This window comes from Ambystoma mexicanum, chromosome 3p, assembly GCF_040938575.1.
Source record: "Ambystoma mexicanum isolate Mex_15411 chromosome 3p, UKY_AmexF1_1, whole genome shotgun sequence".
In the NCBI taxonomy this organism is placed as follows: Eukaryota; Metazoa; Chordata; class Amphibia; order Caudata; family Ambystomatidae; genus Ambystoma; species Ambystoma mexicanum.
In genome coordinates, this window is record NC_090925.1 from 545,510,950 (window position 1) to 545,536,710 (window position 25,761).

General features: G+C 47.1%; 1 protein-coding gene across 1 annotated transcript in view; it reads right to left on the reverse strand.

Moving 5' to 3' along the window:
* LOC138580606 (somatomedin-B and thrombospondin type-1 domain-containing protein-like) overlaps positions 1 to 25,230 on the reverse strand; it is a 255,261-nt gene extending 230,031 nt beyond the window's left edge. Inside the window, exon 1 of the mRNA XM_069651274.1 lies at positions 24,488 to 25,230. Coding sequence (XP_069507375.1) covers positions 24,488 to 24,710 — 223 coding nt within the window. The 5' untranslated portion in view covers positions 24,711 to 25,230. The remainder of the gene's footprint in view (positions 1 to 24,487) is intronic.
* Positions 25,231 to 25,761: the final 531 nt, after the last annotated feature.

The window sequence follows — 25,761 nt, forward strand, 5'->3', positions numbered from 1 at the left end:
ATTACCACTTACATCAATGGTACCACTGTGGGATATTGTCTCTGTTATTAATGGTACCACTTTAGAATATTGCCACTGAGATTATTGATACCACAGCAGAATATTACTGGTACCCTAAATAGAACCACACTAGAGCGTCACCGCTGACAGGAATAGAACCAAAGTACAATAGGGATGGAGATTTTATTAGTACTACTGTAGAATATAGTCACTGATATCACTGATGCGAGATTAGAATATTTAGCTGTATTCCAACAGGCTATTTCTGCTGCCAATAATATCCGCTGTAGAATTTCACCACTCACATTAAGGGAATCGCAGTAGAATATTTCCTCTAGCATTATTGATACCATAGTAGATTATTTCCACTGACATCAATGGTACCACAATAGAATGTCTCCGCTGACATTAATGGTACCACAGCAGGATATTGTTTCTGGTATCAATGATGCCACAGTAGAGTATTAGCATTCACGTTCATGGTATGCAGTAGAATTGTGCTCTGACGTTAATTGTATCGCAATACAATATTACTGCTCTGTTAAAGTTAACACAGAAGAATTCCAATTAGACATTAGGCCCTCATCATGACTTTGCCAGTTCGGAAAAAATGCCAGAAAAAATTCCGGCACCAGCTTTTTTTGCTGACAGGCAAAACACAGGCTTGCCGTGGGGGCCATGGATCTCCCAGCAGGCCTGACCTGCCCATAGATCAGGCCCCTACCTGCAAAGGAATACCTGAATCACTGGCATCAATAATACCAGTGCCGGTGATTCAGGCAATCTCATCTCATGGAGTCCTAAGGGACTCCATGAAAAAGGAGCTTACCGGCGTCTCCGCCGTCCGTAATATCCCAGTAATACCGGGATATCGGGCGGTGGAGACGGTAAAGGCAGTTCCCCAGTATCCTGCCCGAATCACCGGCAGGATACTGGGAAAGTCTTAATGAGGCCCTTAAGAATACCACAGTACAATATTTTGCTGGTATTATAAAACAAGCAACATTAACAGTGCCATGGTAGACATCAAGGTACCGTAACAGGTTTTTTTTTCTCATTTTTAATGGCACCAAAGTAAAATATTATCACTGACAAAAATGATACCACCATAAAATAGTGTCTCTGACATTAACGGCATCAGAGTGGACTATTGTTACTGACAGCATTTCCCCTACAGTAGAATATCACTGTGCCCATTATGGTACTACTGCAGAATGTGACCATTGACATTAATGGCACCTCATTCCCCTGATATTAATGGTGCCATAGTTGAATATTGTTGTTGGCATTTATGAGGGTACCACCGGCATTCATGTTACCAGAGAAGGATATTGGTTGTTGGATCAATGGCACCACAGTGGAATATTGCCACTGTCATTACTGATGTCCCTGTGATTACCCACTGACCTTCCCTCCTCCCCCACAAGTGGTCCTCCTTTTAATGCTAGTCCTGCAGTTCATCAAAGAGTCTCTGCTTCTGATCCTGCTCCTACCACTACACTCCAGGTATGAATTCCTCGCACCCTATCCACCTCTTCCAAAAGGCTTTTCACTTCCATCATTCTCCTCTATCACCTCCCACATGTTTAGGTCCCATCCTGCCACCTTCCCTTGTAGTTTTGGCACACTCTTCCTTTATAGTTCTGCTCCACTGAGGCACAGTTCACTTACTTGCATCCTCCACTCCTGCTCTTAGATTCCATTCCTCACCTCTTTCCACCCTTTTAACCCCCACAAGTCTGCGCCTCTCCTTTCCCTCCAGTGACCCTGACATTTCTCCCCCACCCCGTTGTAGAGGAGGAGCCAAGTGCCTCTACCAGAAGTCCAGCCCCCATTTCACCTATATATTGGCAACCAGAAATTGCGACATGCGCAAAGCCAATCATGATAGCTATACCAAGAAAAGTCCTTGAAACAAGGTATCCATTGAGAACACCCTACATGATGTATCCGCGAAGAAATTATAGTCTTCTGAAGGAAATTCGGGAAAAAGTGTGAAGATGAGTGAAAGAGAAGACTGGTGACGTCACAAGAAGCAGAAATGACGCACCCAGAAGAGATGCCAATGAAGAAGGTGAATAGACCTTATAGAATCTGATGGCGAAGTAAAGAATTGAGTAACATTTCATGAGCAAAATGAAGATTGCACGTGCAGAAGGGCACTGAAGAAAATGCAAAGTTGTTTTTATTATTGTACAGATACAGTAACGCAAGCAGATTAAGTAATCATAAGGCTGGCTATATGTAGTGAATAGACTGCAGACGGTGCCCCAATATATATATATATATATGTGTGTGTATAGAATCTGGATGTTCCACAATGCATTTTTGCAAAACTTGGACTCTGTGAATAGAAGGGCTGAAAGTGTGGTGCAGTAGAATAAAACAGCTAGCGGCAAAGGAAGATTCGAGAAGGCTTGCCTGGCCCAGTGTCAAGGGTTGAAGCAGCCAAGAAACTTGTTATCTACTTGAGAAGATGCAATGACAGTGAGAAGTGAGACAAGCTCCTGTTTGAGGTGTAATGGAAAAACGTTAGAAGTGCCAGGTTTTATTCATTTAATAGTATTAAATACAACGAAGGAGCTCAAAACGTGGTCTCCTGTCACATGATCAGATGAAAACAGACGTTGGGCAAGCTACGCCGAGACCAGAAGATAAGGCCATGCTCACACTCCCTTTTATTCTCAGGCATAGTGATCCTTTGCAAGGCTGAGTTCAAAGAAGCTAATTGAATGGCAGACCGCAAGAGTGATGATAGATGTTGGGCTAATTGGGTGGGGAGGCATGACCAAGCCAACCCTCCAGCACCTGGGGTACCAGCTTGCGTGCTGGTAGCGAGTGGAATATTCCTGAAGGGTACAAGTGTGCCAACCAATTGTAGAGGGCCACGTAACAAAGAGCCGTATAGTTTGAGAAGCCAATAAAACGTTGTATATTAGTATGACACGGATAACTTGCACTAGGGGTGTGTTTAGCTGTCCTCCTTATCGCAGAGATCCGATCACAGTCCAGTCCCCCATAGAAAGTATACTTAGATGTTCCCCTTAAGCCTATCACATCCCCTAGTAGGTTTTCACTTAGTATGACATCACTCATGATGAGTTTTTACTATAACTGGTTGTTCTTTCATAAAAATCATAGAGAGACTTATGATTGTTCAGCGTCCATTGATGCCCGTTGTACTCCCTGTTTTAGACAATTGCAAATAAAACATTTGTGTTTTTGCCAACTTCCTGAGTCGGTCTGAATATTGATGTATGAGTAAGATCTGCATCTCCATCCATCTCCGATACTGTCAGCTCGTTTTTAAAGACTCCGTGACTGCCGATTAAATTCTTTCATATATCTGTTTCTCCGCAGCTGCCCTCCCGGTGTCCTGTTCCTGGGATTTGCCCCACCACCTATGGGTCTTTCAAGTTTATGTCCCCTTCCCTGACTCCCTGTGGGAATGGTTTCTTCATCTCCCTCAAGACATTTGTTTTGGCCGCAGAGGGGCATTTGTGACCTGCTCTCTGCCACCACTCGTGCCTTGAAACACTTGTGTATAGGCACGTTATAAATGCCATATCATATCATATTACTAGCAGACCTCCCACTCAGGGTTCAGTCTTCTCCTAGGATGTTGCACCCCTTCATTAGTTTGGACTATTGAGCGTTGCTTGCAACACTTACAATAGCCCAAACTATTGCATTCAAATACTGATTCATGTGTACATAGGGAGAAGGGCTTTTGACAAGGGGCATGCACAAATTACAATTGAGGCGGGACACTGTGTATTTTGGTGGTGTTTGGTTATTGATCCCTCCCATTACTTGCCCCTAGCAATGCTAATCCCTATGGCTAATCAAACGCATTCCTCCCCATCTCTGGAACTCTTTTAGCTCTGAGCTCTTCCATGGTCGTGGTGATCTTGGATGACTGTCTCTAAGGAAGCTCTCTGGAAAGAAGCCGAAACTATCGGCCATCTTTGAATGGGAAATATACCATGAATCTTCCAAATAAAATGATACATTTTCAGGCGGTAAAAGCATTTATTTCATTATATTTTCCATTTATATGTAGAGCAAATTTCAAATATATGTAAGATACAATTTCACAAGAACACTAATCAATGTTAAAAAAAAAGGTGTAACCCTCTTTTTTAACTTATAAAAATATTTCTTAGGTTTCTTTACTTTTTACCTGCAGATATCTTGATTCAAAACTGCAAATGTTTTCCACTGGCACAGCATGGGAGGCTTTGAGTGGTGCTCGCTGTCCATGGGAGGAGCCCAAACCTTTGTCTCCTTCCCCCAGGTTCATATGTGGGTTCCCTCCCATTTTTCAGGAAGATGTACATGCCCTGGTAGATGGCTGGTGTTCTTCTCCAGACTGTCACAGTTTATGTGAGGCAGACAATGGCATTCTCGTTCACAGCACTCCTTTTTCCGTGAAGCATACTTATGGTTGGGGACAGGAGACACTTCTTTTCATTAATCGTTCATTGAATGGGTGACACGCACAATGTGGCCAGTGAAATGCTGTGTTCATATTTTCTGGTCTTTTCCGTGTGACACGATGAAAGTGTGTGATGATGTCAGGGAGCCTTATTCCTCCTTCCAAATTTTAAGTGGATTGTGTCTTAGAAAAAAGCTACTGTGTGGGTGGGAGTCCCTTCTGTTGGCATTCGCATTTGCCACCCATTGAGGCGCAGGCAGAAGGTTGGGGAGCGGACGTCTCAGCAGCCTTTGTTCCATTCCTCCTTTGATCTGTGCCTTGTGGAAGCATGGGGGGGGGGGGTGGGTTCTGCCAGGCTATCATTGGCACTCCAGAATATATTATGAAGCGGTACTCAGTGGTCATCAAGCAGTTCTGTGGAGGCACAGTTGATAAGTGTATTTCCGCCTCGTGTTTCTTTTAACCCGTTTGTTGAGTCTCTGTCTGATTTTGCACGTCTTTTCCCCTCTCTCTCTCCTATCACACTATTCTGTCACAAACTGCCCTATCTCCTGCCATTACCACTTGCTCTGCTCCCTATCTCACACCCTCTATCCTTTAGTCTCCCTCTACCTCCACATCTTTCTTTCTAGCCCATTTATACCTAAGCATTGTGACCATCTTCAAAAACTATTATAATTAACTAGATTGTATTTTTCCTCCTTCGTGTATTCTCTTGCTTCCGCTAGACGCAGTCCTCTACTTGTTTACTTCCCCGATCTCAGGGGAGTTTTTATGCCGGAACAAAACGGAGCTCTGCTTGGCCGGTCTTTGCATCAGGCTGTGCAGGCGGCTGCCTGACGTACCAGGCTCTAGGGGGCGCCTGTACAACTCCTCCAAAAGGGCTCCAACACCACCACCATGCATGATACTTGATGCTGCAATGCTGCATCATGTAATTTTATTGTGCTAAAGTTAAGTACACTATGTTACTACCTATGTGCAACAAAAACAATGTGCTTCTCGAAAGCAGAGCCGTGGTAAAAGCCAGGCTAGCAGTGTACCTGGGGTCTCCATGACATTTTTATGATCCTACTGAAAAGCAACATTTGTTGCTTATCAGTTTTTCCGCCATGCATGACTGCACGTGCCTCCTGCTCAGGGCATGTGCTGCAGTCAGGGGTTGATTGTTTAGCTGGTTGGGCTTTTCAGTCAGCTCATACTTTGGCTGCCATTAGGCTCGGCGGCCAAGTCCCAGTGAAGCTGTCTTCCAAGAGTGACACTAGCCGGAGCTGATGGGATTGGAAATAAACCATACTTTGCCTCATCACGAGTTTGGCGGTAACCCTTAAATGCGGTGGTAACGCTATTACCGCCGCATTTAAGGGTCCGCCAAATCACTGGTTTGGCAGGATTTACCCCCAGCTCTGAGCTGGGGGTTTTTTGGTGCTATTACCGCGTGCTAATACCGCCGATGGTAGTAACGCCGAAAATTCCCTATTGGGCCGAATGGGGAATGGAAAATTACCGTTCTGCCAAACCCGTGATCCAGCGCAAATAGTGTGGGGGGGGTTGGCGGTAACACTAATAGCCCTGGCGGTATCCCGGCGGTATCACTGCCGGGATACTGCCCAAACAATGTTTATTGATTGGGTAAGATTTTGGTTGCACCCCATGAGCCCTCTCGTCCATACAAACATAAAATATAACACAATAGGCCTCATTATGAGTGTGGAGGTAGCCATGCCGCTATTAGCAGCATGGCTACCCCCATTCCGGGTACCGGGTCCGGGTTCCAGCAATAGGGAAGTACCAGGCCATTCTTACCTTGGAGGGCCCGGTAATTCCCTTTCCTGGAACCTGGACCCGGTACATCCCCATTCCCATTTGAGCCTCCATAGGGCTCAATGGGAATTGGGAGGATGCTAACAACGGGCCTTTTAATGACGGGACCGTTGTTATCATTCTGGTCTGCTAGACGTCCTTAGCGGGACCCGCGAGCAGACCTCGTAATGAGGCAGCTCTACCAGCGCTGTTAACCCCTACTGCCTGGGTCGTATTGAGGCCCAATGTATAATCCATAATGGCACTGGACTTGCATTCCAAACGTTGCAGACTGTAAGTGCATTGGTATCATAATCAGACAGAAAATTAAGCCTGTGGTCTGCAGATCTCTCACCTTCTGTTGTGTCAGATGTTGGTTTTCCGATCCTGTCTGTCTGGCATGAAATAAAGACAAAGTGGTGTATGCAAAGCCATTCATGCTTCGGTAATGTAAGTGTGTGATATCACTGAAAATAAGGCCATCCCTTTAGTCAGGATTGTGCTCAGGAAATACAAAATCCAGTGTTTGATTGGGTAAGATTTAGGTTGTACCCCACGATCCCTCCCCTCCATAAGAGCATAAAATATGACAGTATTTTCCGTACTGCAAGTGCCACTAGCACTGAGCTTCCATTCAAAACGGTGCATTGGTTTCGTAATCACACAGCAAATTAAGCATCAGGAAGGGCTGAAGTTGCGTGTGCACATCTCTAACCTTGTGTATTGTGGGACATTGGTTCTGCTGTCCTGCCAGGCTGCCCCCCACTCTCCCTCCCGTCCTACTTCAACCCACTCGCCCGACAAATTTTTCCTGTGCCCCTGTAGTCAACCCAACTGAGCTGAGTATTTACTGTAGCAGTAGCCATTGGGTATGTTTATGTCCTGGGGGTTATTGTGACAGTACAATGTTTGGAATGTCAAAATTAACTCACAGGATTAAAAGCACTAAGTTAGTACCCTAAAGCAGGGTTTTGCTTGATTCCTTTAGCACAGGCAGACACAGCTATGCATACATTGGGAAGTACCACAAGTGTCGACAAACAACCTACATTCATTATTGTCCTTTGAGGTATGCAATATTCTACTGAACTAAACTCAGCCTCACCCTTCCCAGCCTGGCCCTCTTGTTTCAGTAACAGACAGTTTTACCAGCAAGCGAGACGATAGTCTAACATTTGTTTTCTGCAGTGAGTACATCATAGATTCCGCTAGCACTCTACCAGCAGTGTCATATTATGTAGGTGCTTTAATGGTATCCCCCACAGCTGGACAAGGACGTGGAACAGAATAGAGGCACTCGTAATGTCTTCCTCAGATATATCCTATATCCTATGCATGTAATTTATGTAAATGGTAATTTTATAATCATATTCCAGTGGCGTGATATAAATGCCTGGTGTAGATTTTCACTAGTACAGCAGGTAAATGGGCCCCCTGCGGCATCACGCAGGTGAGTGAGCCAACCCCCAACCCAAAGTGAAAGGACCTAGTTCTGCACCAAGATTTATTTCAGACAGGCCAGATCTGAACTCTCAGGACAGGAGACTGGCCTCTGGGTCATGTCACTCCTCCAGATATGAAGCTTTTAAGATCACTGCGGAAGAGGGTGGTCAACTGTGGTTTCCAAGGCCCCTCTAGTTTACATGGGTGGTGAATGAAGGCTGAAAGACTTCGTACCTGGCGAAGAACACTGTACTCGAGTACAGCAAAGGTGTTGGGGCCTTTTAACATTTTCAAATGAAGGGGGTCTTGAGCCTCAGGGGCCCCCAGCAACTGCCCCCAGGTTGGCGGTCAGCAGTTTTGCAATATATTCATTTCTAAAGCTGTGTTTTCTCTTTCCACAAGATATGCAGACGTGTTATCACCTCAGTGCCTTTTAACACTGGTTTCTCCACATCAGCCATTTGCTGACAAAGAAGGATTTAGAGCTCTTCAGTGGGCATTTCGTGTTTAACTCCCTGGCGGCTGACCATTTTATGATAATCGGCGGCTACTAACCTTATCTTTGTCACCATTGTAATGTATGCACCCCACAGGTGCTGCAGACTGTTTTCACTCAAAGCAGGGAGCCCACACCCCTCATGTTGAAATGGGCCCCCCCAAATCTTCAGCCAGGCCTGCTTGAGTAGAGCGGTCACCAATCTACAGTATGGGTGCCCCTATTTCATGGTGGGTTGACTAGACCTTGTACGAGAGCAGGGTGTTCTGTAGGGAAGTTTCACAAATACAGTACTGATATGTTGTTTATATAGAGCTTTCACCAAAACACTTTACATAGAACATATACAGTATCACCCAACCAAAGTTGGTACTCTAAAAAGCTGACATATACATGAAACAAAATACCATGAAGGAGCCTTTTTTTAAAATAGTGTACACCATACAGGCCAACATATCGATTCCAGTCAAGGGATGATAGGCCAGTCCTGCTTTTGACTTTGCATTCTGGGACTTGTAGTCCTGGATTCCCCATTATAAATACAGGATTACTTGCCCCAGAATGTAAAGTTAAATCAAGGATTGGGCTAATGGATAATTGCTGGCATGTATGGTACAATATGAAGTGAATAATTTCTAGGCTCTTCAAAGTTTGACAGATAAACCACAGTGATTATAATCACGTGTCCAGGATCTCACACTTTGCAGTGAAGCTGGCCTTTGTGACCAGTCTGTAACCTAGGCACTTAAGTACATGTTCTCATATCTAATTGTTAGAAATGTGTGCTTATGCTTAGAATTTGCAATGTCAAAGTCAAGAAAAGTTATTTTTTGGACACATAATACAGGTGACATTCTAAGACTGTCACCTAGGATCGAATGTATGCATTTTGTATTAGATTTACATCTAGTTCTTTATTGAGTGCCCCATTAAAACATTTGTAACATACAATTTTTGTTGTTGTCATTTTATTTTGGGGGGGGCACCAACGATGCGTCCCGCCTGGGGTGCAATGTGGTCTAAGACCGGCCCTGCTCTGCTCAATCAAAAAAATGTCTTGCCGGAGCAGCGCTCCATGTAGGCCCGTGGCCCAAACTGCCCCTGCGCCACTGGGTTGTTTGCTTTGTGCAAAAAAATGCTTGGGAGTCTCTGCAAAGGAGCCCGATGGCAGAGGGGAATCTGAGCGTGGGAGACACTGGGCCTCATTACGAGTTTGGCGGTAGCCGTTCCCTTAATAAGGGCACGGCTACCGCCAAACTCCCTACCAGCACCTGCACCCGCAAATGGGCCATTACCGGCCCATTACGAGTTGAATTGGCTGGTAATTGCCAATTCGTCAGTGCCGGTATGACCGGGCTCCCGATCCGCATTCTGCCCCATAGGGCAGAATGGGGCTGGGGAGGATGTTTGCAACGGTGCCAGTGCAATCACAGGTTATGCTCGCGGGTGCCGCTCTGCACGCCTGGTCTGACCAGGCTTGCAGAGCACCACCTGCAAGCAGAACTCGTAATGTGGCGGTATGGTAACAACGACGGCGGTAGCACTACTGGCGCCATTGTTGCCTTACTGCCACATTATTAATGAGGCCCACTGTGTTGGAACTAGGCACCCCCTGGCTGGTCCAATTGCAAACAATGATTGGCTGTTAGCTCCTAATCCTTATGATTGGCCAGAAGCTGAATAGCAACTTCGGCTTCTAATCACAAGGAGAAACAAGCAGCCAATCATTGTGTTTGCGAAAGGTGTGTCATACTTACCTTGCTTCAGACTTTCCTCTTCTACCTTGCCATCTTGGAGAACTGAGCCCTGCGCATGCCTCATCTTCCATCGAGGTTCGAGTTCCTGCTACTTTAATTGATAAATAATATTCTTGTGCTTCTGTTTATGCATAGCTCTGAACGCACACGCTTTTGGCGGGTGTCACACGCCTTCCAAACAACTGACTCACCCACTAAGCCTCCTGCACGCCCATTTGTATCAATGGGCCCCTCACCCAATAAAAATGAAATCATGTTTTCACCCGCCTTTGTGACATAAATGGTTGAGAGCTATGGTTTATGCCACCTTTCAGCCCAGAATCACCCCCACAAGACCCCTGCAGCCCATGTAACCTGCTTGAAGCACCTGTTTGCGTTGTGTAATGCCTCTGGCAAGGAGGCTGGTGGTGCAGCTGGCAAGAAGGGTCATTTAAAATGCAGAACAAAAATATAATTGTGCAAGTTAGGCGTGGCAAATGCCTTGATATTTTGTAGCTTCGTTCTCTCGCGCTGGTTCACGATGCGTGCAGCACTGCCCTGGCTCCCTGATGTCACTGGCAGGTGGTGAAAGACGGCGAAGGAAGCATTTACGACTTTCTGAAACTCAGGAAGTGTGGTGAGGAGTGCAAACGATAGATATCATTGCCGTTCTACTAACTCCATTTCTCTTGGCCTACTCACTGCATTCTGGTACTTGTAGTCATGCTCAGGGTGGGACTGGGGCAAGAAATAGGCCCGGACACTCAAAAAAAGTGGCCCACCCCTTGCCTCACGACCCATGACCTCTGATGACATCAACGGAAGTGCATCTCGGGAAGCGATGAAACACGACCTTTCACCCCTTGACATAACAGGAAGTGGCATCAAATAGCATTGTTCCTAAGTACACTACGAAAAAAAAAGAAAAATATGGTTTTGCAAAATAAAATTAAAAAAGTATTTTTATTTTTTTTCAAAACCGGCCCAGGCATGGGCAGAAACCGGCCCTCACTGCCCAGGAAAGATTTCGGCCCGGCCACGGGCCGAAAGGCAGAGGGGCCAATCCGACCCTGGTAATTTATCGAATTGGCACCATGTGGTGCAACATCTTTCTAAAGACCTCTGCTATGCATCTCAGGCGCAAAGTGCACAGGCCTGCATTTACAAAGGAAAAAACGACAAAAGACGAAAACAGGACTCGCACCTGTTATGCAACAGCTTTGAATCTGTAAACCCTGCGTTCAGAGCTGTCAAAAGTGGCGTTATTGTGTTCTGGATTCTTTTTTTAATAGGGCAACTACTGTGACCAATCAAGACTGCAGAGCACAACTTCCATTATTTTCTCAAAAGAGGTTCTTACTGAAACTGTGGACATTCGTATGTTCCATAATGCTCTTTGCTTTTATGCACATCACCAAGATTGGGTTCTAAGAAGAGATACTGTATTGTGTGACCTGGCCTGGGGCCACACCCTTTTACCCTGCCTCTCCTCCCCACTGCCACCGCCCCTTCAAGGATGAGAGGGTTCCCCCAATACATGTTTTCCATTTCCAGCACTGCCTGATCTCCCTCTGTCATCTCTATACCACGTCGCATCTATCTTGCTTATGACTTTGCTTTCCTAATTCCCATTCTCCTATGTGGCTGCACTCCACACCCTTGCTCCGTTCGCTCCTTGGTCCCCTTTCTAACGTTTCTCTGCCCACTTTCATCCCACCTCTGTCTCGCGTTTGTGCCACTTTCCTGGCTATACCATCTCATCACACTTGTGTTCCCCGCTGGTGCCTGCCTTGCATTCCACACTGGGATGAAGGGCTGGCAGGCGAGGGGGGGGTGGAGCCATGAAAGGACGGCGACATTGCCCTCACAAAGTCAGCTCATAGTCATTTTTGCAGTTCCAAATGACTTTGCCCATACTTTGTACACCAAAAATACACTTTACACAGTTCCATGAATCAGGGTTTGTGCCAGCAGTACAAGGCCACTTTCAGCAGTGCAAATTCACTCTGAACCAGGCAAATATTCCATTAATTGGGCCATTAATTAGAGTTGTAAAACGACTACTGGTGTAATAAAAATGTCTTAACAAGGTCTGCCTTCAGCCACTTGATTAGTAAGCACTGAGCGTGTCCTTCACTGAAGTCCTGTTCAAAACAAGTATTGGCAAAACCAACAGTTTGGGCTTGTGTTCAAGTATCAGACATTTGCTAGTCACTGCTATTTGATGCCCAGGTACTCAAACCATTACGCACCTGCTACCATCAATAGCCAGTTAATACTATTATGCTGTGCCTGGCAAGTGCGCTTGCCATGCCCACACAAAAGCCCAAACTGTTGGTATTGCCAATGCTTGTTCTTCCCATGTGAATTTCTTTCTTCCATCCACATGTGCGTCCATATAATTGTTAATCTCCTTTCTGAAATTCTCATTGTGTCATGTATGGTCCTCCCTCTCGATTCCAACACTGACTCCTGTGTCTTTGTTCGTGCACCATGCTGGTGCAGCACAGTATGCATGGGGCCTAGCCACATGGCCCTTATCTGGGACGGCGACCCTGCTGGGCAACACCATCCCCCTGTGGATGCCTGGACCATATGACCATGGTCGAATGGGCAACCCTGGCCTGGGTGCTCCCAGAGCCGGGGTTGCGTTATGCTGGATGCCCCCAGAACCCCTGGGTAACTCTGGTGATCTGGAGAAGGCAGGGTGATCCCTGCCAATGGTTGGCCACATGAACGCAGCCCTGATGAGCACGTTGGGTGATCCTGACATCAGGGAGGCCCACTCCGGTGACCCGGGGGTGGGCCCCCAACAATGGCAACGAGGACAATGGGCCCCACTGCCCGTTGTGAGAAGGTGTGCGGTGTCGGCCGCACGAAAATGGACGCGGCATCTGCCGTCGAGGGAAGGTGGAGGGCTAAACTCAGTGAAGCTGCCCCTTACCCTGCCACATGTTGATGGATGTGGCATTCGCCGCATGACAGGGGAATCTGCCACCCGCAGCATGGTTGAGAGGAGCTGTCTGCCCCTTCCCCCGTGTGGCGGGGGACTGCACTGCGGTGTCAGCGGCGCTGGCTGCCAGAAATGGAGCGGCGTGTGTGCGCCCCCCCACCCTTCCCCGATGGCAAGAGGAGAGCTGCCTGCCCCCCCATTGAAGACGAGGTGAGCTGCTCGCCTGCAGTGTCAGCCGCGTGGGCTGCTGCGCCTCCCCCACCGAGAGAATGCAGGTCGTCGCCCGCGATGGGGAAGAGGCCCCCCCAGGAAGAAATGCTGATGGCCTGTGCCGCAATGAAGAGCTGCTGCCCCTCCCCCACTGAGGGGAGGAAGATGCGGCCCCCGCTGCAACGGGGAGGATACGGGTCATTGCCTGCGATGAGGAAGAGGTGCGCCCCCCCCCCGAGAAGAAATGGAGCGGCATCCGCCGCGTGGAAAGGAGGGTGGGTCTGCGGGCCCGTGCGCTGCTGTTGTCCCCCACCTGAGGAGGAGGACTGCCCCATGGCCTTGGCCGCACGAGAATGAAGAGGCAGCATTGCTGCAACAAAGGGGAGCGTGCTGGCGGCCTAAGCCGAAACAAGATGCCCGACGGCCCCCAGCTGCAAAGAAGTTGAGCTACCCCTCCCCCACCGGAGCGGCTATGCACGTGGCATCTGCCACGAGGAGATGAGCTGCCCGCCCCCCCGCCCCTGAGAGGAGGACTGCCAGGCGGCGTTGGCCGCACATGTGGGGAGGCAGACCCCCCTAAACATAGTGCGGCAGCCCCGCCGCAAGGAGAAGAACTGCGCTGCCCCCCCTGGCCCTCGCAAGACCCAGGCCCTCCGGCGGTGATTGCTGTTGTGCTCCATCCCGGAGCAGGAAAGTAATATAGTGCGGCGGCCCTGCCGCAAGGAGAAGAACTGCGTTGCCCCGTGGCCCCTGCAAGACCTGGGCCCTGCGGCTGTGATTGCTGTTGTGCTCCATCCCGGAGCAGGATAGCAATAGAAATGAAAATGGAGGGGAGCTAAAGGAAAAGTGAGGCGCTGCTCTTGGTAAGAGTAAAGAAGGAATGTGTTTGGGCAGGCTGGTACTGCGCCACGCATGGTGCTGTGTCTGCTGCTCCTACCATTAATACACAGTAAAGAGTGTGGAGGCCTGGGCAGGAAGCGAAGGGCCAGGCAACAGCAAGTGGCCCCAGGCACAATTCGGGCCCAGTGGTGGCGAGTTTGTTGTTTCCCCAGGGGGAGGGAGGGTTGCAGCTCTCACGAGTGCTTGTGCGCCCTCCTGGGCCTGCTGCCTAGACACTCTGCCCTCGGGGTCTCCCTGCCAGCTGCCCCATGTGGCAGGGGAAGTGTGACCTGTTGTTCAGCACCCTGCCACGGGTGGCCCTCCCCAGTGTAAGTGGACCTAGCCCATGTGGCCCCTAGGCCCCCAGGTGCGGCTTTGCCAGCTTTTTGACTCTGGTGTGGCTGTCCAAATTGAACATTGGTGAGGACACAAACTGGCTTCCTGCAACCCCACGAGGGCGGAAGATGGACATCATCATCGACATCCCCATGAAGACTCGGAGCCTGCAGACACGGACTTGCTTAAAATGGCCCTGTCGGTGGGCAATGTAATGTGGTGCAAATCCGTACATATGGAATGCTTCATGTGGTGCCAGTAACTCTCATTGGTGCCCTTTGTGACAGTGGAACCACTCACCCAGGTTAATAAAGGGTGTCAAAATTAGTAGAGTGGTGGTATTAGTATTAGTGTGTAGTTGTGCTGTGGTTGTGGGCAGGGTTTTAGTTTGTTGTTATGAAAAAGGAGGAGTGTTGCATGTCACCCCTTCTGGGGGCATGCAGTCCAGTCACTGGGGTCACATCAGGTTATGTCTCCTAAATAGCACCAACATAATAGCCTTTTTTGCATAATTAACAGTCACCATTATTGACCAGGCTTTTATTTGACTTCCTAGGAGATTCAGCCCACCTGTACAGCATGCATTGTGGCATGGCCAAATTCCCCCCCTTTCTTTGCTACCTGGTACCATCCATCCTGCCAGGTACTTTAACCTTTTCACCTGTTACTGATTCGTTCTAATGAGTTATAGATGCGGACACCACAGGTAACTTACTACCCGCCCTTTCTTTTAGACAACAAAGAACAAATTGTGGCCAGTATCAAGCACAGCAGTCGTCCATTTATTTGAGTTTACAAGACGAATTTAAGGTAGGTCCTTGGTTCGCAGCACCCCCCTTTTTTTAATCACTCTACCCATGGTCCTTTCACCAATAACACGCATTATGGCATCCTTTCTGTAGGTACTGTTCAGTACCCGGTTCGTAAACACCCTCGTCCTGATGACAGTTTGGTCCCTCAAGAGAAACTGACAAGACAACACTTGCTGAGGTTCAATGTTCACGGAACCAGAAACACTTACTATATAATGTGTCAACAATACTGGTGTACTATTATCTGTAAATAGTACAGAATTTTTTGCACAAAATGTATTACTACTAACCCTCACTACAATGCAGAGTCTTGCATATTATTGTATACCTTTGCCCTAATGGGCTAATGTATGTCTTTTTTAAGGCCCAGTGTAATTTAGTGGCCTACTAACTTTTAAATGTGTGGGATGTATTTACCCATGCATCCGAGCCCTACCTCAAAACTGTGCAGTACTGACATGAAAACATCATGATGGCCAGAGCTTCCCAGAAAATGCACAGGGAAATGCATGAAGAATAGGCTGCCATTCATTTTTGCCGATGTTATGGGCACAGAAAGAAACTGCCTAAAACCACCATTGGACTACCCACACAGTAGTCTGAAACCATTGGGAATGGCAATGCTGATTGCCAAATGCAACCTAGAACTGTTGGGAATTCATTTTCTTAAATCCCAAAAATGGGTGCAGTACCAGTACTCACCACTATCCAAAAGCCGGCGTTTTAAAACCACTCTGTTTCCCTGAAGGCAAGTCAAAATGCCTATTTTCAAACATTGCAATATGTGCAAAATATTCACTGAACACCAGCAGACATTTGGTAGAATGGAGTTTTGTGTGCCTACAAAATCTGGGAAATGAAGAGCCCAGAACAATGCTTATAACAAAACTAGCTGAGCTATGGAGTCAGCAGTTTAAGTTGCACTGGATTTAAAGACACTAAAATCGAAAATGTTTAAATTGACAGAGTGACCTACTTTTGAGTGTCACATAGGTTGCAATTGTTTAAATGTCATAGTTTAAACTTAGAATCAGCATCATAGCTGCATATGTAAAAAAATGTCTTGACTTAGACTGGGGAACAAAAAGTGACATTTTATCTGAAACCTGGCTTAAGGAACTGAATTCTGCCTGGCAACTACCCCCATCAGAAGGGAAACTTGAGTCACCACTGTGTTCCCAGGCCAACCTTCCTTTTGCTGCCCACACTAAGGATATGCCATCTATCTGATAATTGAATTATCTGTGCTCTGCAAGAGAGTGAACAAAGCCCTCTTCACTCAGGCAAAGGTTTTTATTACCGCAGTCGTAAATTGTAGCTTCCTCTTGGCAGGAGCTGGGAGGAGCACTGCCTGTGAGAGCAAGCTGGCTTGGCAGAAACTGGAAAGACTGGTTTCTATACCATGTGACCTGGGAAACCACACCCCTTTGGAGCCAGAACATAACTTTAAAAAGATGAATAACTCATAGAGCGGACATGTGAAAATTTTATAAATGATACCATAATTCTTGTGATTTTTCTGCACACATTTTAAGAGGTTTTTCGACCCGGTGGCATGTTCAGGGGGGTTTTAGCGGAAAAGTGGATATTACTCTAAATGTATGCATGTTAAAAATCTGAAACTTCATCAGTTAATGTCCCTACTCCCTGCACACATGTATGTAAAGTTGGGTCCATGTCAGAAATTGCAAAATCAGTTAAAAAGTGAAATATGTGCCAGTTCTGAATGCAAGCTCCCCGGAAGAGCAGAGTTTGAACAGGGGATACCTCCTGTAATGCATGATGGGTGCATATGATTTTAAAACAATATGTACCTCTGCAAATATGTATTTGTTTCAAATCTAGATTTGTGTGTAAGTTGACAGGAGGAGTGGACTTTCTGCAGGCTGTAAAATGACATCACTCTGACTCACAGTTCATTCCCCAATCAAATGATAAATGGAAGTTTGACCAATTAGAAGCTGAGAGAGAGGTAGGGTCAGTGATGCTAGAACACACCCACATTCTAAACACATAAAAGCAGACAGTCAGGACAGATAGGGACCTTCCAAATCCATCTGCAGCGGGACGCTCTGCCGGAAAAATCCATACTTACCTCCATACAACATCCAGAGATCCAGACTTCAAAGACTTCAATCTATCCAGAACTAGAGACCAGACCAGAGGGAGAAAGCAGTGCTGTACCCAGAGAGAAAGCAGTGCTGTGCCCAGAGAGAGACCCGAGCCCAGTTTAAAACCCTGACCAGATCCATGGCGAGGCCCATTTCACTCAAGAATATAGTGTGAGTACCTAGAAAACTGTGCAGAACCAATCTCTTAGTTAAAATAATATAATTCAATCTATTTAACCTAAGTAGAACTGCCTCCTAACTGTCACTTGTCATTTTCTAGTCGCAAGCTGCACTTGTCATTTTGAGCTTTTGAAATTTGCAAACCCAAAAACGACCTTTATTAAATCGCTCATATCTCCGCGACCGTTTGGGCTAGAGACTTGCAGTAACTTTCCTCTGATAGCTTAGAATCGTAGCTTTGAATCGCACCAAGAACCGCATTCCTACCCCTTATAGTTTTACCGCAATCGCGGAACACGCATCTGCGAATTTTACCGCGATTTGCAATTTCTTCACATGTAAAAACTGCTGCTGCTTGCCTTCCATTTGCCAGAAATTCGTTTTAACCTGCTAACTATCCCTGCATCATTGCTAGTGTGAGCCTGGACTAATATTAACTAGATACCACTCACCCTGAACCTCTGAAAGGGAATTAAAAGCGTTTCCAGCATATTTCTCATTCATTGCCAGCACATATCAAAGCAATTTGGGCCTGTGATTTCAAAACTCCTATCTGTTTTCTGTTGTCTAAGCTTGCTGGATTGAACTGATTACATTGATTGCATTTCTGAGAACTGTGTGCTTTCCTCCCATTTCCTTGCATTGCATAAAGAGGGGGGGAGTGGATTGCCAGAGAAAAGTGATTACATTGTTTGGTTGAAATCATATTGAGTATTTTCTGTACTGCATTCATTGAATATTGCATCCACCTGAGCTTACATAAAGCATCCTCTACCACATTATACTTTTGTTCCTATTTACCAGTGTGCTATCTTATCCATTTCATGTCAACTCATTAGTGATTATAAGAAGTGTGCTAGTGCCAGATTCTCCGTTGTTGATCTTTATCATATCAGATTAAGTGTGCTATTCAATTATTAATTTATTATAAAGCGTGATATATATATATCTGTTTAAATTATCAAATAAACCTTTTAAACTTGCAAAACAGAACTACTTCTTGGCTCAGTGGGGTCAGGGGGATTCCAAGAGAGGGGTGTTATATAGGGGTAGTCATCCAGAACGCATGAACTGGACCTAAAGATATATCAATAAGGGTTTTCATTCAGTATTCTAGACTAGGCGTTAACTTAGCTGTAGTGCTGAATTGAATCCTCTTACAAATGTGTGTTCAAATAATAAATATTCTATATATTGCTTTCTGACCATGGCTGATGACTAGTATTTGCTAAACCTAGTTCTCTGCTGCAACCCTGACCTTTGTCTTTAAACAGGGGTAGCTGCTGACTCGTGTCTCTTGCTTTATATTGCCAACTAGGCATCCTAAATGGACATGGACGGGCTACATATGTGATCTCTCTGGGGCTGTACAGGGGACTGAAACAGGTTGGCTTGTGCGGCCAGCTTAACTTCTGCGCACTGATCGACAGCACGGAAAGGAGTGGCAACAGCTCTGTCCTGGGCAGAGACTAGGACCACCTTACAAAGGAGCCGCTTCGCCAGGGTGTTTGCCAATCTTCGGGTCTGTGTTTTGCAATCGATCGCAGTGATAATGCGTGCACTCAGTCATTGTTAAAAAGGCGTGCCGAGGATGGCTCTTATCTACAGCAAATATGTGACAATAAACGTCGAAACACAGGTGCATCCGGTCATGGGTAAGAAAGAAGGCAAAGCCTGCACGATTCCGGCACAGGGCGGACTTCACTTCTGATGAGTCCAGGTTGCCAATGACGACTGGGATGTTATCCACTTCTGGTTGGCCATGGCCCCCTGCAGCCACATTGTTTATTTGTTTGTTTTATTTGCTTGCATAGCGCACTGAACCCGAAGGTATCTGGGCGCTTTTACTTGGTGTACAATAGGTTACAATAGGCACACATCACAAACATAATTGTAGGCATGGTGTTGTCTGTGAGATAAGGGACGCCATGGAATACCTGTCAAATGCATCTCAGTTCACACCTTATCACTTGTGTGCACAAGTGCCACATTCGATGAAACGCGCCAAATAATGTAGATTAGGCCAGTGGAGTGCATGGTTTCAGTTGCGTGAAATATGGTGGCGTCAGTCATGAATCTGTGCTGTAGAGCTCTCTGCTTTCACGAGACACGTGACATGAAAATCAAGATTCCTCCTTTGGTACCACCTCCGCCCCTGCTCTGGCTCTCTATTCTCTCAGCCAAACTCTCCAGGCCTTGGTCCTACGCCTCAAGTGCTGGTGTGACAGGGCACATGGCCAGGGACAGGGTGGCGCCCCCCTCTGGGCGCCAGCAGCTCCCGCTGCTAGAGTGTTCAATGGAATGACTGAGGCTGCAAATTAAATCTCTACTCTCAGTCATTTAAAAGACAGTGGGAGAAGTGGGCAGTCACCTGGGAGGATTCAGGGCTCTGGTCGAGGGTGCACGTGGTTGGGCAGAGGCACCTTGATATGCTAAATTCTAGTGGCACAACATCCAATTGGAATGTTAACGAGTCCGCCCACTTTTTTTGTTTAGGACTTGACCCCTGTGTGGCTTACACCCCTTGAGCCTCCCGCGATTAAAGGGGGTTCCTTACAGAACATTTCATCGTGTGGGGCGCACTGTTCTAATAGCCATACAGCTCCTTCGATGCATACATTAACAACTGTTAAAAGCCCTTTTGATCATGGGCTGGCAGCTAACAGCTTTTATGTGCAGCGCCAGCAGTGACTGAATATTAATTGTGGTATGTATTAATGTTTTCATTGCACAGGTGTTTTAGACATAATAGAAAGTGAGACTACAAACATAACCACCTATGCAGAACACCCCCGTACAAAAATTGTAGAAACTAGATTCACAGGCTCGTCAAAATCCTGCACGTTGGGGGATTTACCCCCAAAAGATGTTTGCATAAATGGAGCAAAATGGTGTTATTTGGCTGTCTCTTGGATCTGCACTAGGAGTAGAATTATGCGTGTGTAAATGTTTGCACATGAGTAATAATGTGAACTGAAGTTCAAGTATGATCTAAATCTATTTACACTGTCCCTAATCGGACTGCACATGCGCGCAATTCCAAATGTACCACAATTCCATCCTTGGTTTTAAAGACTATGGGCCAGTTTCTCAAAAGGCAACGCAAATGGAAAAAGTGCAAAGAATGTGCTCCTTGCCATTTATGTTCATTGCAGAATGTGCAGTCATCTTATTCTCAAAGGCAACCTGTGAATGTTTAGGGGTGCTGGGCAGCAGTGTCAACGATGTGCTGGGCATCCCCCTTTCATACATTAGTCTATAGTAAAGGCTCCCAGCACCCATGTGGGTGCTGGGAGTCCAATTCACAGGGACAGACCCTGTGAAAAGCAACAAATAAACAAAAGGGTTTCTATTACTTTTTGAGAGATAGAAATGCAAGTTGGACACGTCTATAGCGCTTCTGTTCTATTCCACTTCAAAATACTGCTTCACAGATTAAGGATTGACCCTGTCATGCAATACGCACCCCCCTTCGCCTATTCTAAACAGGTGCAGAGAGATGCCTTTCCTTTCGGCGCATTTTAAAGCGCATCTTCTTTGTGAATTCCAGGGGCACTTTAAAATGCACAGAAACATCCTCTGACAAAGTCGTGAAAGAGGGCACTTGACTATGTGCATCCACAATGCGCACAATCAAAATTCCTTTCTACATATGGCACATTTTTGTTGGCGCAAATAATTAAATGCAGTAGAACCTCTCGACATTTGCTCCCAAGAAGTTTTGAGAATCTGCCCCTATGTTTGCCAGATGGCTCTACCCATCTCTCTCACTCGGGGATCTCCCTCCTTTTGATCATGAACTGTCTTACTCTATCTCTCACCACCTGTCAGATGTCTCTTTCGTTCTAATTTCTCTCTGAGTTTGATCTTAATGCCCCCTTCTCTGATTTTGAATGTGTCTTTTGTCGGTCATTCAGAATGCCTCTTGACTGTGTCTTTAATTCTGTAAGACTTTGCTGACACTTTTGCATTCTGTCTCTCACATTCTACCTTCTTCTTGTGTTCTCTTTCTATCTCTATTCCAGTGTATTCTGGTGTTCTCACTCTCTCTTGAGTTTTTTTTTATTCAATATTTCTTTTTCAATCTAGACCCTTCTACTTCCCCTACCTGCACCCTACCTCCTGTGAGCTCTCTCTCTCTCTCTCTCTCTCTCTCTCTCTCTCTCTCTCTCTCTCTCTCTCTCTCTCTCTCTCTCTCTCTCTCTCTCTCTCTCTCTCTCTCTCTCTCTCTCTCTCTCTCTCTCTCTCTCCCAATAGATTCTAGTGTTCATACACTCACTCTTACATTCTTATTTCAAGCTATCTCTTTCAATCTGTGGCCTTCTTTTTCACCATAATTCTGAATATGTTCTCTCTCTCTCTCTCTCTCTCTCTCTCTCTCTCTCTTTCTCTCTCTCTCTCTCTCTCCTCCCTTTTGGTTATTCAAATGCTTGCATGCCTGTGTCCCTTTTTAGTCTGTACACCACCTGTGTGCAGGGCCTACTTAAGGTGTCCACAGAGAGGATTGTGCAATGGGATTTTCTGTCACAGCAAGGATGTTGTTCTCAGATCCTGCTTTAGACTTTTCAGCATCACAACATGTGGCATAAATGTACAGTGACAATGTTTCCTTAAAATAGGCCCTAGAGGTTTGCATGTAATTTGAATCTTTTTTTTCTCACCAATCTCCCCTGAGAGTGATATGATATGATATGGCATTTTTAACGCGCCTATACACAAGTCTTTCAGGCGCGACGAGGCAAGGAAGGGGAAACAGAGGGAGGACAGAGCCAACGAACTTACTAGGCCAAGTGACAATGTTTTTGTGCAAGTGCAGGGGAGGGGAGAGGGGAAACGTGCCAGAGGAAAGGAGAGGGGGCGGTGCTGTACATGGGATCAAAACAATAACAAGAAGTGCAGCTAGCAGGTGGCAGGTGCAAAGGTAAGTGCAGACAGCAGGTGTCCAAAAGTGAATGTAGGGGGAGTGTAGGGTTACAGGTACAGACCCAAGCGCAAGGGTTGCCGGGAGGCAGTGCGGGTGTGTAACTGGGCGGGTAAGGACCTGGGCCTGAAATCAGAGAGTAGCCAGGTGAGCAGTGCAGTATCAGACAGGAAATCGGCAGGGAAGAGGAAGAGAGAAGGCAGAAGCAAAGAGGAAGGTCTTGAAGTGCTTCCAGAACCAGAGAGGGTACTCCACAGGTTTCAGAGTGGCAGGGAGTGCAGTGGGTCTTGAACTTAATCCTTGCGCCACTGGGAGCCAATGCAGAGGTTTCATTGCTGGAGAGATACGATCCCTGGGCTTGAGGCTAAGGAAAAGTCCTGCAGTCCTGTTCTGGATGAGTTACAGAGGGCAGAGAGTAGAAGCAGGCAGATTTAGAAAGAGGCTGTTGCAGTCGTCCAGCCTAGGGAACACCAGAGCTCTAGCAACAGTCAGCATCTGGGGGAAGGAGAGGAAAGGAAGAATACCTCTGAGGAGGTGCAGTTGGTAGTTTGACTTCTTGGAGACTTCTGAGATGTGAGGAGAAAAGCAGAGTGTGGAGTCGAAAATTACCCCGAGGTTCTTAGCCTCACAGGTGGGAGCAGGAAGAAGGCCAAAGAAGGCCGGCCACAGAGTGACAGGAAAGGAGGGTGCAAGTGTGCCAATGATGAGAATCTCCATTTTACTGGCATTAAGGCAGAGATCATTGGCAGCACACCACTCCTGGACAGTCAGAGATGAGAGAAGGAGAAGAGGTGGCAGAGGGGAGCCTGAAAACGAGCTGAGTGTCATCCGCATAGCACTGAAATTTGGAGCAGAGAGCATCAATGCGGTGGCCGAGGAGCCAGGTATTGGTTCACCAGCCAGGGAGAGAGGTTAGACCCCTGGGGAACACCACACGTAGAGAGTGAGATAGAGGAAAGGAAGGACCCAAGTTGGACATCAGAGGTTCGATAAGAGAGGAATGAGGTCAGCCAGGCCAGGGCCTGATCGGAGATACCTAGGTCATCACAGAGACGATTGAGCAGGATGGCATGGCTGACTGAGTCAAAGGCAGAAGAGAGATCAAGTATGATGAGGACAGCAGAGAGAGTAGAATCAAGGTTAGAGAGCGAGGACAGCGGAGAGATTAGAATCAAGGTTAGAGAGCATGTCTTCACGGATGTTCAGGAGAGCAGTTTCCGTGCAGCTGGCTGCTCTGAAGCCAGACTGATGGTCATGAGGCAACCAACAGATTCAATGTGAAGATTAAGCTGGGAGATGGGCAGCTTTTCCAGGAGTTTGCCCAGGAAAGGTGGGATGGAGATAGGGCAATAGTTAGCGGGCAGGAGGGGTCGGCTGCGGGTTTCTTGAGAAGAGGGTGCACAAGAGAGTGGCAGAAGTGAAGGCTCCAGCGGAGAAGGAGTGGTTGCAGATGTCAGCCAGGGCAGGAGCAAGGTTGTCAATGATATGATATGATATGATAGGTTATTTATAACGCGCTTAATACCCAGAGGTTCTAAGCGTGGACCCGGGGATCGAACCTGTGTTGCTCCGTGTCGTCTTGCTTCCAAGTTCAGCACGTTGCCGCTGAGCTATCCTCCCGAGACGTGTGGTCTTTGATGGTTTTGGAAGACCATGGAAGAACCTGTTTTGTCTAGACTTTCATAGATCAGACTTGTCTAGAAACCTTGTCAGGGGAGAACAGAGGAAAGGAAGAGAAAGAGGGAGGAGAGGTGGCCACAGAGGGACCAGGAAGAGAAAGAGGGAGGAGAGGTGGCCACAGAGGGACTGGAGGTAGAGGAGAGAGTAGAGGGAGGAGGAGGAGAGGACCAGAGGGTGGAAAGGATGGGTGATGAAGAGGGGGTAGGGGTAGTAATGTCCCTAGAGGTGGGCTAGAAAACAGTGCACCACAGAGCTCATCTTCACATGCCACCACTCTGCCTCTTTATTTTCCTGCATGTTATACAACATTATGGGTGACAAAGTTCCATCCTACTGGACCGAAAACCTCCCCATCTCAGCAAGTGTCCACAACCCCGGAACCCACCCCATCACCTGAGTAGAGGCTGGCGTAAGCGTGTGCGTGAACCCAAAAAGGCAAGGCCACGCATGAAAGGTAGATGCGCTGAGAGCTATGCAAATACCACTCACCCGTGCAGGCCTCAGCGTAGTCGTGGCAGCAGTCCAGTGTCCGGCAGCACGCTTGGTCACAGTAACAGGTCCCGAATGACCTATCTGGTCTCCAGCCCGCCGTGGTGCAGGACATATTTCGTCCTGTGCAGCAAACCCCCAACTCCAGACACCCTGCTTCCGATTCAGGGAAGAAAAGGGCAACACCAAAGAAAACCATCACCAGGGCCACGGGTGGGTTCATTTTCCGTCTCGTTTGATCCTGGGCACACGCAGTTTGATGCTGCTTCCGCAGTTAGCCTTACAATGACAGGACAATGAGCTTACACAGAACTAACAAATAGCACCAATTGGGACCAAACCATGCCTGCCGCAGAGACGCAGGCCAAGAGTCAAACAAATAGCACCAACTGGGACCAAACCATGCCTGCCGCAGAGACGCAGGCCAAGAGTCAAGCAAAGCCCCTCGCCGGCCTAGTCAACCTCCAGGCTCTCAGGGTCCTCTCTGCAGCCATTCATCTGCGGAAGTTCAGGGCCGGCGGAAAGGCTTCCGCCCTCGCGTTTCAACGAGCTGCGCTCCGATCAAATCTCAATAATTGTACAGTCCTTTTAGAGGTGAAAAAAATAAAGTACTTCCTGAAGGTGACCGGGTTACTAAGGGTTCAGGACTGAAGAACTCTCCAACCCGAGGCAGGACCCGGTCCCACACAGTCCGTCACCGGTGGAATGTGGTGCTATTGTTGTGCTAGTGTGCAAACAGCCCTCGGAACTTGGCCTCACCCTCCAGAAGCGACCTTTACACGCCCGGAGATTGCCACAGTGCGTTCATCTTAAAGGAACACGCTGTAGCTCACACGGGAAGGGTGCAACAACGCAAACAAACGGGCCCCTTTCCAAGGAAGTGTGGCGCCTCGTTTAACTACTCAGCTATTAACAGAACAGGGCTCTGTGTTAAAAGGCACTATCAATGAACGGTTGCGAACATTTAAAAGATAAAAATGTCAAGGCTGCTTTCAGCACACCCATTTCTTGCAGGGACACTGCTGCTATTACAAATGATTATTTTGTATACAAACGCGCGTGGGATGCATTTAAAAGATAGCATGCTATGCACAATGTATTGCCGCATTACAGTAGGTAAACACTGCAACTGTACATTACGCCATATGTCAGTTGTCAGACCCGGATAACAAAGCAAGGAGGCTGAATACCCAACCTCCCTGGCCTATTTGCCATCTTAACCAGCTCCGAAACGTTGTTATCTGGCATTATTCGGCTAATGTGCCAGTTAATGG